The sequence below is a fragment of the Calliphora vicina genome, chromosome 2 (assembly GCF_958450345.1).
Source record: "Calliphora vicina chromosome 2, idCalVici1.1, whole genome shotgun sequence".
NCBI classification, from domain to species: domain Eukaryota; kingdom Metazoa; phylum Arthropoda; class Insecta; order Diptera; family Calliphoridae; genus Calliphora; species Calliphora vicina.
In genome coordinates, this window is record NC_088781.1 from 72,585,419 (window position 1) to 72,598,070 (window position 12,652).

The 12,652-nt window shown below is 32.4% G+C and overlaps 1 protein-coding gene across 1 annotated transcript in view; it reads left to right on the plus strand.

The window, feature by feature from the left end:
- The first annotated feature begins 3,029 nt into the window (after nucleotides 1–3,029).
- The window catches only part of DNAlig1 (DNA ligase 1), a 39,034-nt gene continuing 29,411 nt past the window's right edge, over nucleotides 3,030–12,652 (plus strand). The window contains exons 1-5 of the mRNA XM_065501143.1: nucleotides 3,030–3,123; nucleotides 3,197–3,259; nucleotides 4,130–4,420; nucleotides 7,865–8,037; nucleotides 8,479–8,935. Coding sequence (XP_065357215.1) covers nucleotides 3,104–3,123; nucleotides 3,197–3,259; nucleotides 4,130–4,420; nucleotides 7,865–8,037; nucleotides 8,479–8,935 — 1,004 coding nt within the window. The 5' untranslated portion in view covers nucleotides 3,030–3,103. The remainder of the gene's footprint in view (nucleotides 3,124–3,196; nucleotides 3,260–4,129; nucleotides 4,421–7,864; nucleotides 8,038–8,478; nucleotides 8,936–12,652) is intronic.

Sequence of the window (12,652 nt, forward strand, 5' to 3'; positions counted from 1 at the left end):
TTGTGACGAACTTTTTTACTCGGCGAAGAACAGCTGATGCTGTTGTTAAACGAGTTAAAAACAACTTCAGCTAGTTTTATATTTAGAGTCGACTTCAGCGTCAGAAGTATACTTTAACTTGTCTATGATAGACCTAAAGTCCACTCTTAAGTAAAGTCGAGTTTAATTCTCTTAAAATGTACTTTATTTTTGACTATGATTATGGGCCAATTGTTATATTTTGGGATTTTTTTTTTAGCATTTCACTGTTTTAGTTTTATTATAATTTCTTTCTTTCGTTGACGTTTGTCTTGCATTTGACACTTAATTACTGGAAATATTCCAGTAAGAACAGAATCTGTGTTGTCTGTTTTCGCATTCAAATACAGAAACACTTTTTCCTCGCACATCGAGAAACGATGGAATTTTTTGTTTCACACTTCATGTGAGAAGTTTTCCGATGCGAGAAATACAGAAACGGGCTACTATACATGAATTTTACATTTTTCAATCATTTAGAAAAATGAATTACCATGGAAATATTTTACCTTTTTGTTTTTGGAAAATATAATTTCCATGGCATAAAAATGAATGGTTAAAGTTGGAGTTTGCTTAAAAAAGTGTCTACTTTTAAAGCGTTTTTTATCTTATGTTGTACTATTAGCCGTTATCTTAAATAAATCACGTTAAAAACTGACAGCTGGCATAAATGAAATCAAAATATTTTAATTCTATTAAAATGCAAAATCCTCTATCTTATCATTTTGGAACATACACATTGAATATTTTGAGAAGAAAAACTCTCTATCTATCATAAAGTCCCCAATAATGCAAAATATTAAAAACCAATTATATGTGAGATTCAGTAGTAGCTTTAAAATAATAATTGTAGCATACCGAATTTAAATAACTCAAGTAACTTGGGGGTTACACGATCAAGTTTTGCCTTTCAAGTTTTAATACACTCACACTTTTTTACTAATACACTCACACTTTTAAGAATTGAAACGAACTTGCATTCAATTTCACATTCAAGTTGGTTTTCAATTTTTCATTCAAGAAAACAGCTGATTACATTTTTATGTCCAATTTGTACTAAAATTGTTTTCAAGTTGCGTGCTGCCTACGTCACCGCTTTCAATTTTTATAAATTTTGACAAACAGTATATGTAAAAGACTATCAAGAAAAACTTGATCGTGTGGCTGCAGTGTAATACGCGAAAAAACCGTTTTTGGCTTTCCTGAAAAGTTGTGTTTTTAATATATTGAATTATAAAAATAAACCTGTTTCCATAAGAATATATTATTATTTTTGTACAAAACTTTGGATACGGTAATTTTACTTTACCCTGCAGCAACACGATCAAGTTTTTCTTGATAGTCTTTTGAATGAGAAATTGAATGCAAGTTAACTTCGAATTAACGAACTTCGAACTAACGAATTCGTTTCAATTCTTAAAAGTGAGAGTGTATTAGTAAAAAAAGTGTGAGCAAGGCGTATTTAACAAGGTGACAGCAGTGGCGAATTGAAATAAATACAGGCGAATTCACTTATTTTTTATATATAGAGTTTGACATACGGACGTACGGGCGAATATTTTTTATATATGTAGTTTGACATTTGTGCGAGCTATTTCTATAATCAGCTGTGCTGCCGATGGCACCTTATTAAATGCACCTTGAGTGTGAGTGTATTGAAACATGAAAGGCAAAACCAAGGCGAATCTATAGAAGGTGACGACAGAAGAACAGCTGATTATTTTTTATATTCAGTTGTGTGGACAAGTGAACTGTCAATTCACTTGTGTTTGTTGTGAAGAAAAATACAATAAACCCAAAAGCAAAAACAACCACAGGCAACTTTTACAGTTCACTTATCTTTTTACAAAAACAAAGTACCTGTTGTTTTTGTATATGTTGTATTTGTTGTAGTTCTGTCGTCACCTTCCATAAATTCGCCTTGGGCAAAACTTGATCGTATAACCGCCAGAGTACGGAAATAAACAAATCAAAACGTTTGCAATCGTTTTGTTTTGTTCTTTGCAGTGACTAAAACAAAAACCAAACAAAAACAATGAAAATGATTGTCATATTTTGTTTTGTATTGTTTTTGCTCATGAGCGCAAACTGTACATTAATATAAACGTACGCAGCTAAAAAAGAAAAGAGTAAGAACAATATTGAAACATTCTGATGAAAAACGTTTAACAAACGTTTGGTAATTGATTTACTCATTATAATAGAGAACACAGTACAAAAAAAAAACAAAACGAATAAAAAATACGTTTCTCTATCTGTGTTGTACTCAAATGTACGATTGTAAAGGTAAATTAAATAATGAAGATGAGTGAAAAGCTAATCGTTTCGTTTTCTCTCTTTGTCACTTGAAAAGTTTTTGTTTTGTTTTTGCTCATGTACAATACAATATAAAAATTTTGATTCGTTTTGCACATTTTGCAAACGTTTGCGAAATGTTTTGTTTGTTTTCATATTCTGGTAACCACCAAGTAAAAAACGGTAATTTGTTTAGGGCTGTACAGTAATCGAAATTAAAAAGTTAACATCACTGCTTTGTAGAACAAGTAGACAACATTGAATGAATGTCTTGTCCAAGGCGTATTTAACAAGGTGACAGCAGTGGCGAATTGAAATAAATACAGGCGAATTCACTTATTTTTTATATATAGAGTTTGCAATACGGGCGTACGGGCGAATATTTTTTATATATGTAGTTTGACATTTGTGCGTGCTATTTCTATAATCAGCTGTGCTGCCGATGGCACCGTATTAAATGCACCTTGGTCATGTCAATATTGGCGCCCAAGGCGAATCTATAGAAGGTGACGACAGAAGAACAGCTGATTATTTTTTTTATTCAGTTGTTTAGACAAGTGAACTGTCAATTGACTTGTGTTTGTTGTGGCGAAAAATACAACAAACCCAAAAGCAAAAACAACCACAGGCAAATTTGACAGTTCACTTATCATTTTTCAAAAACAAAGTACCTGTTGTTTTTGTATATGTTGTATTTGTTGTAGTTCTGTCGTCACCTCTAAATTCGCCTTGTTGGCGCCTCATTTTGCATCAAAACAAATGCAGAAAATTTTATTCATACACAAACAAAATGTCGCAAAGAAATATAACGTAAGTGGCTTTAGATAAAGATTATACAAAATAATTTATAATTACATTTCAATAACATGCTTTATATTTCCAGATCATTTTTTAAACCTAAAGAACAGAAAGGCATAGAAACTACAAATTTGGAAGCAATTCAAAAGTAAGGTTAACATTTGTTGGCTGTTTCACATACACACATAATATGTATATGTATGTATCTTAGGCCGTCCTTAAAAAGAGGATTTGCTTTGGATGAGTATACTTTTATTGTTTAGTAGCTAAATCTAATTGCTGGAAAATGTTTGTGCTATCGGAAAACCGTGGCGGAAATCGATTAAATACGATTTTTTTCAAACATTTATTTTTATGACAATAAAATAAGTGCCATTGTTAAAGTCATCCTATCATCCAAATATTCTTCAGAGCGTATTACTAAAGTCCATAGAAGAATTCTAGCAGAAGAATTTATCGGCCATATAATCTTGGAGCACTCCAAAGTATATGGACGTAAATACGCAAATATGTATGTTCCTATCACACACATTATGCAAAAATAAATGAAAAACTAAATCAGTCAGTCTTACGTAGGTTTCAATAATTTAGCACCAGTTAGTTTTAGTTCCTAAGGAATAAAGCAAGATTCTTTCCATGAAACTATGGTTTTTAATGGCAGGTCTAATTTACACGCATCCAAATGTAAATAATTTCTCTTTCCATATTATTAGATGTGTTGAAGCACATAACGTCCCCTCAATAAAATAATAGAGTATAATCATATACACCATTATTGCATAATAAGAATCTACATAACTGTCGTAAAAATTTGGTGAAATTCTACTTCCACAAAGTGGGTCAAAAGATCAATTGAAATATTACTTTTGTTCTAGATGTCTACTAACAATCATTTTAAACATAATTATAAATGGTTAAAAAATTATACACTATTGTTTTATTAAGGGAACGATAAATACTGCAGTAGTTAATGTTTACAACTTTACATTATTAATTGAAATATTTTTATACTTCAAAGGAAACCGCTCAATAAAGAAGACGATGTTAAAAAATCTTTAAATAATGTGGTGTCTACCAAAAGACATTCGGAACAAGAATTGGATAATATATCGAAAATTGTTAAATTAGAACCGAAAGTGGAGAATGAAATCTTAAATAAATGTAAAGACATCTCTATAAAAACGTCTCCAGAGAAAGTAATGTCTCTAAAACTGAATGATGGAAACGACACCGCAATAGCAACTGATTATAATCCAGCTAAAGTAAATTATCATCCAATAAATGATGCATGTTGGGATAAAGGACAGAAGTAAGTGATTTAATAATATGTACAACACAATACATTTCATATGTTCCGATATTATATATGTACATATTTTAGAAAAAAATATTTGTCAAAATTATCTCAGTTTTTTTATTGCTGATGACTGGCTTTGAACACTCATCAATTTCCATATATTTTACACAAAAAAAAAGCTCGCACAGAAGATTTTTTTCAGAATATGTATCAGGATAACACATGACATTTTCTCCAAACTTATTTAATTCAGTATTATGCTTAGTCTACACTAGGGTGATCGATTCTTCGACATTTTTTAGAAACCGGTTTTCGGTTTATTCGAAAAATTGCAATTTAATATAAACGGGTTTCGGTTTTTTAATAATTACCGGTTAACCGATTTTTTGGTAAAATATTAAAACGTCTATAAATAAGAAGAAAAACAGTTTTATTTATTAAAATAATAGTGATTAAAACAGTTTTGATTACTTCATTTAACCTTCACAAGTTATTCGGTTCAAATATGCCCCATTTTGAAATTAATATTTAATTTTTGGGTCCAAATTCAAAACTTAAACTCGACTACACTTCCTCTTTGCGCATGTGAAATTTCATTCAAATCGGCGTAAGGGCTTAGAAGTTACAGATTTATTTCCATCTTTTTTTATTCTCATACCACTGTGCGTCAGAAAATTTGAAGAACTTATGAAGGTTAAAATAATCTCTTAGGAATAAAACACAGTTTAAATGCTTTGGAGTACATATATCGATATTTTCTTTTGTTTTTATAAAACTAGACATTGAAAATGATCTTTCACTCAGTGTACTTGTAGGACATACAGTGGTGGCCAGGAATTTAAGACAAAAATTGTTTGCTAAATTCCACGTGATTGTCAATTATTTTTTCAAATATTTCCACAAATATGTATGCATGAGGACTGTTTTAACATACAAGTGTGTTTTATTCGACTGTGTCAATTCATACATATTCACCTCGAACACATAAAATTTTTCTACAACTTGACCAAAAGCATTTTTTAAATAAATATATTTTCTCACATTTATATCATTATAATTTTATTATTCACCCCTATCGGCAATAACATGTGAAATTTTGTTCCCATGAAATATTCATTTCCCTCGAATGGAAAATTGCTATCGGGAATATCACGATTAACTTTACATTCACAATAGTTGATTTTGTTCGTAACAGCAGTTTATTGTTTACAAAATTCGATCTAAAAATTTCACAACAAGGGGAATTTTTTCACGCGAACAAAGTTGATGAACGAAAAAAGCAAAAGGGAAAATATTTCATGTGAAATATTGATTCGCGATAGGGGTGATTATAAAATATTCGGACCAAATTTCGTATTTTTCGGTCATATTATGTTATTAACAGCGGATGTTCGCTGAGGTGGGTCAACGTATTTCCACATATCTTTGTCCATATATGTTTTACCGGTTTTTCCAAACATTTTTCAGAAACTAGAAACATTAATAATAAATTTCATACCCTTAGAGTTCTGAAAGATATATTGACATAATTTTTTCATATCTTTATTCGCTATTATGATCTCAATAAATCCCAATGTGATGATCAAAAAATTCTGAAATTTCTTTAACAAAATTTTTAAAAATTTGAAAATGGAGATTCGAAACGGCCGTTAAAAAAATATTTTTTTTGGCCATACCTGCGAATAGGTTAACGGTATCCTACGAAGACAAAAACTCATACACAAGTAAATACAGATATATATTAAATAAAAATTTGCTTTTATTTAATTTTTTCTCGAAATATATAAATTTTTTTTCCTAAATTTTTTGTTCAAGTGGCCTGAAACACTTTAATGGTCTGGCGAATTTGTAATACCTTTAACATTTTTTAACAAAATTTTGTCATTTATATCTCATTACAACGATAATTACGTACACATTTCGATTATTTTGCATTCAATTGCAAAAGTATTTATTTAGTAGCAACATTTTTACAAAAACTGAAAAATTTTTTTTTCCGAATTTTGGCGATAATACAGTTTTTGGGTCATTTTGACCCAAAGGAGATACTGGGTTAATTTCCAAAAAAAAAATTTTAATATAATATTCATTAATATAAATAAATCTACATATTTCTAGAAAACAATGCAGAAAGGATTAATTGTTTGTTTTTTGTTTGATAAGCTTAGTCTACACGATATGTTGAATCAGCAAATGTATGCTTAAACTAAGGTTGCCAGAAGTATTTTCCAAACAATTGCTGGACATTGGCAACGGAAAAATACCGATTGACATTTCGCCCGCTGCATTCAATTTCCCGTCGATCTAAATCCGAACTCATCCAAAATGTGTTTGCAAACATTGTAAAAAATTACAAAAAACATGATTAGTTGAGCGAACGTGCTATATTATCTGCGAAAAACATTCATGTCGACAAACTGAATTTTTAAGATTCAAAGTGAAATTGCTGTGATGTCTTCAACTACTCAACCGAGTTTTTATATTCGATAGAATTATCCGGATTACCGCCTTACAATCTCCAACTGAAAGTCGGATCGGTAATCATAAAGTTACGAAACATAAGCAAATGACATCTTTGTAATGTCACACGACATGCGGTAAAAAACCTGATGAAAAACGGCATCGAAGCAACAATACTTAAAGGAAAGTACAAAGGAGAAGACATTTTGAAATCACTGATCCCAATTTTAAACGCTTGCAGTTTCCGGTACGGCTTGCATTCGCAATGACAATTAACCAATATCAAGGGCAGTTTGCAGTATTTACCTTGAAATTTCATGTTCCTCGCATGGTCAATTGTATGTCGTATGTTTCCGTGTCGGATCAGCATCAGCATTATTTGTTTACGCGCCAGACAATAAAACAAAAAATGTCGTTTATCATAGAGCATTTCAATGAACGAAATTATGATATCACAGCAAAGCAATCGAAAAAAGTATTTCTTTATTTTCATTGGTTAGGGTTAAGTTAGAGGCGTAACTGAGAGTAAATATTATTACTCTCTCCCAACTTTTATGGCTGACATAACAACAAAATACATTAGCGGTATTCACAATGTTGAGTACTTGGCCTGGTAATGTAGTAAAAGAGCACAATATCAAAAAACTTAAAACAAAATACATTAGAAATTGAAATGCTTGTCAATAAATAGCTTTTTTACTAGGCCAAGTACTCTACATTGTGAATACCGCTATTGATTTACATGTATTTTGTTATTAAAATATTTAGAATTTTGACATAGGTTTATCATTCAAAAATAAGTTTTTTTCTGTTTTTAACTATTTTTAATCATTTCAAACAAACAGCTTCTCACAAATCGAACACAATGATTTTTTTTAATTTGGACAGGACAACGTCTGTCGGGTCAGCTAGAAAATATAATAAATACTCCAATTATTCTAAACTTTTAATTAAAAAAAATTCCATTTTATATAACGTGAATATTTATTTTTATAGAACACCATATTTGGCTCTGACCAGAACATTTCAGTTAATTGAAGACACTAAAGGACGATTAAAAATGGTTGAAATTTTAGGAAATTTTTTTAGTTCTTTGATATTGCTAAATCCCGAAGACTTATTGCCAAGCATTTATCTTTCAATAAATCAACTGGCTCCAGCATACGAAGGTAATTAAAAGTATTATTTCCATTGTCTTGCATTGCAGACACACTATCCTGCATTATATACATATGTATCTGATAAATATAAGCGGCATTCACTCTTCGTAGTATACTTCCCTTGCAAACCAGCAAACATGTTTCTACGTATTTGTAAACTGTAAAATATATATATTTTACAAACATGTGTATGTATTTATGGATCAGCGACTGCGGTTTACTGCTCTGGTAAATGTGCAAGACCTTAACAGATGGGTGCTTTGACATAGAAACATACATTTCGAAGTTTCTTGGAAAAATTTGAATTGAAAATTAATTCTGAGAAATATGACACAATTATACATACAACGAAGAGTGATTTTCGCTATACATTTTCTCAAATTTATTTTAAAATCTTGTATACATAAGAACAGTTTATAATCGATTGTAAATAAAAAAATTTCGTTATAGGCCTAGAACTGGGTGTAGCGGAACATACGCTTATGAAAATTATTTGTGATGCTACTGGTCGCAAAATGGATTTCATCAAATCACAAACACATTTAACTGGTGACTTAGGCATTGTTGCTGAGCAGTCAAGGATGGCACAAAGAATGATGTTTAAACCTGCTCCATTGACAATTATGGGAGTTTTTAAAAAGTTAAAAGAGATTGCCAAATCACCTGGTAAAAACAAAGTTGTACCGATAAAAGATATATTTATAGCCTGTCGCTGCTCCGAGGCAAGATTTTTTATAAGATCTCTAATAGGAAAACTTCGTATTGGTATTGCAGAGCAAAGTTTGCTTAATGCACTCTCGACAGGAATTGTGAAGGCCAATAATGTTGACCGTTTAAAGAAAATGAGTGAGGAAACATTAAAAAATAAAATCGAAGCCAATGCAATGATTCTAAAAACCACGTACTGGTAAGAATAATAACAGAAATTGCCAAACCTTTTTACAAGAAACAAAACGGTTTGCCAACGTCAAAATTTAAAACCTGAAAACCTTCCAATGTTATCTTTTATGAAAATTAGTTTTATTTATTCTCGATTCATATATTAACCGTTATTAATGAAAAGGAGCAATACTAATTGTTTAATTTGGAAGTTACGTTTATATACATATGTATGTGTGAACTATAGAACATAAATTCGACATACATATTTATAATACGTATTTATAATACAAATCAGGGACCGTAACAATTATGATTATTTTTCGATTTTTATTTTTTTTGTCAGATTCTGATTTTTATTTTTTGTCAGAAATATTTGTCAGACTTTGATTTTTATTTTTTTTTGTCAGAAATATTTGTTATTTTTTTGTTATGCTGGATATACACGATACTAATTTTCGTACTAATCGTAGTATGAGTTGAAGTACGGTTTTTGTTGATTTAAGTTCATTTATTAGACTGAGAAAATAATAGTTTACAATGCAGGTTGTTAAAATATAAACATAGTAGCATAAAAAGAGTATTAAAATAGAAGTACATAATATAGTACTTAAATACAAAGTGCAGGAGAAATATAGGGATGGGTACCATGTATCATTCAATTCTCAACACTCCCCCTGAATAGCATATTCCAATTTCCGAATTACTCATGCACCCTTTACGTAAATAAAATCAAAAATTACATTTCAATAAATTCAAAAAAAAACCAGTTAACAATAAATTAATACAATAAATAATAAATACATTGATTTAGCCGAGACCAAACATTCGTCTAAAATATTCCATCTTCTGAGGAGTAACAGCCTTCCTAAAAACGTCTGCGACCATCTCGGTTGTAGGAAGATACTCCAAAACGACATCTTTATCATCAACTTTCTGTCGGATAAACTTCGCCTTTATATCGACATGTTTAGTTCTCGGCGAATAATTGTTGTTCAGAGCAACTTGTATAGCACCCTTGTTGCCGCAAAACAAAGGCATACCTCCACCGTTACCCTTATGGTTGAGTTCAGTTTCCAGTTTTCTTAACCAAACTGTTTCCTGGATTGCAGCAGTCAATGACATAAACTCGTCTTCCGTCGAAGATAACTCCACTGTCCTTTGCTTCCTAGTTGCCCATGATATGGCAGCAGACTGATACATAAAAACATACCCAGTTGTCGATTGACGATCGTCCACGTTTCCAGCCCAATCAGCATCACAATAGCCTTTGATTTCATCATCTGTCCGCCTCTTATAAATGATACCTTTGTTGATCGTGCCCCTTAGGTATCTCTTTACCCTCTTCACAGCTTCCCAATGAGGTTTACCAGGATTCGTACTAAATCGGCTTAGCAAATTTACGGCATAACATATGTCCGGTAGAGAAATTTGTGCAGCAAACAACAAACATCCAATCGCCTGCATATACGAAATTTTCGACATATGCTGTTTGCCATCATCATCATCTGGGGACATACTTTTTGACAATTTCTGATTGTAGTCCATGGGAGTCGTTGATGGGTTGCAGTCATTCATTCCAAAACGCACCAATACATCTGTTATATACTGCGACTGATCAATTTTGATAAAATCCATTCCTCGAGTAATATTCATACCAAGTACTGATGACACCTCTCTCATGTTCTTCATTTTAAATTCTATGGCAAGTTCCTTCTTCATAGATTCAATGGATTTCAAACAATTGGAAAATATTAAAACATCATCAACGTATATTGCCACGTACAACATTCGACCATCAGTTACTTTGTGGTATATGCATTGATCCACTTCACCTCTAACAAGTCCCATTTTGATCAATTTAGCATTTATGATTTCATTCCATACCCGGCCGGATTGTTTCAAACCGTATATGGACTAATTTAATACTTTTCGGGTGCCATCGTCAAACATATCGGGTTGCTGCATATACACCGTCTCCTTCAGTGTTCCATTTAGATATGCACTTACAGCATCCATTTGATGTATGAACATATTATCTTATGGAAACATACCTGACAACGGGAGCAAAAGTTTCCGTGAAATCAATTCCCTCACGTTGAGAAAAACCTTTCGCCACCAATCTAGCTTTCCGTCGCATAGCGTTACCATCTCCATATTTCGTTTTGAACACCCATTTCGATTTCACAGCTTTCTCACCCGGTGGTAAGTCTGTCAGCACCCATGTCCCATTTGCTGTCAATGAATCGATCTCCTCCCTCATAGCCAATTTCCATTCGGCCGAGTAATTTGAAGACATTGTCTCTTTTACGTTATCTGGATCATTAGCAAGAAATTGCATTGCACAAAAATTATGTGCACGTTGATTTCTGTCGGCAATGCGATCCGAACGAAGAATACCTGTACTCTCTGGAATAGTTTGAGCTTCGTATGAGTTAGGCGACCATTCCACATCATCTTCCTCCACGGGTTGTGGTAAAGGGGTTGACCATTCAACAGAATCATCATACACGCTGACATCTGAATCACCATATGCCTCCTCAATACTTTCAGGTGTCTATTCAACATCGTTCGTAACATCCCCTGAATTGGCACCACTCTCATCCTGCAATAATTCAGGATAATAAATATCCTTCGGCGTATGGATATAAGCATTGCTCTGCTCCAAAAACATCACGTCACGGCTGATTATTATTGAATTGTCCTCCGGATTAAATAATCGGCATGCCTTCTTTGTGAACTGTATCCCATCATAATGCATTCAGTTGATTTTACATCCAACTTACGACGCTTCTCCTTTGGTATATGAACAAAAGCTGGACATCCGAAAACTCGTAAAAATTTCAAATTTGGTCCATTGAAAACATCAGCCTTTCTCTTTATAGAGTATACAAATAATTTCCTCGAAAAGTCTTCTGTAAACGTCACCAAAAGTCGTGCGTCCGAAAAAGAATTTGTATTAAAAGGCCCAACAACATCAGAATGCACCAACTCTAATAATTGTACCACTCTGCATTTGGTCTTCTAGTCTGCTTTCCCTTGATACAAATCACACACGGTTCAGTATTCTCCTTTTCAAAATTAACACCAAAATTAGCGCTTCTAACCTCACGTAAATTTTTATTGCAAATATGACCTGTGCCACAAATCAAAGTGTTTGCCAGCCATAAAAACATTTTTCCCCTTTACGTCTGCTTCACTATGCAAACTGCAAAGATCATTAAAAACTGTTGCAGAAGTAACAAGCTCATCAAAAATGCTGCATGTTTTCCCTTCAAAAATAACTTTTTTGCCGCCTTTCGTCATTTGTCTCACAGAGAGATTTGCACACAAATTTGGTACATGTTCAACATTCTGTACTGTAACTGTTTTATTCACGTTCCCACTAATAATAGTCATGTCGACGTCACCAGCGCAGTCTACATACAGTTCATCTTTATTTGCCACAACTACCGTTTTATCGTTTACGTTCTGCTTGTTGTACATATAAACACTGCTGTTCATCATGTGGTTGCTGGCTCCGCTGTCGACGTACCAATACATAGAATTTTCGCTGTTCTCTCTCTCATTGTTTGATTCATCTGAATTTGTAGAAACTTGCATGCTCTTCCCGTTACAATAAGCGTTACTTCTTTTTTCTCGTTTTTTCTGCATGATTTTTTATTAGTTGTTGGTTTACCGTTACCGTTGTTATTTTTGTTGGGACAATTTTTTTGAATATGACCAAATTCCTTACAATTGTAAC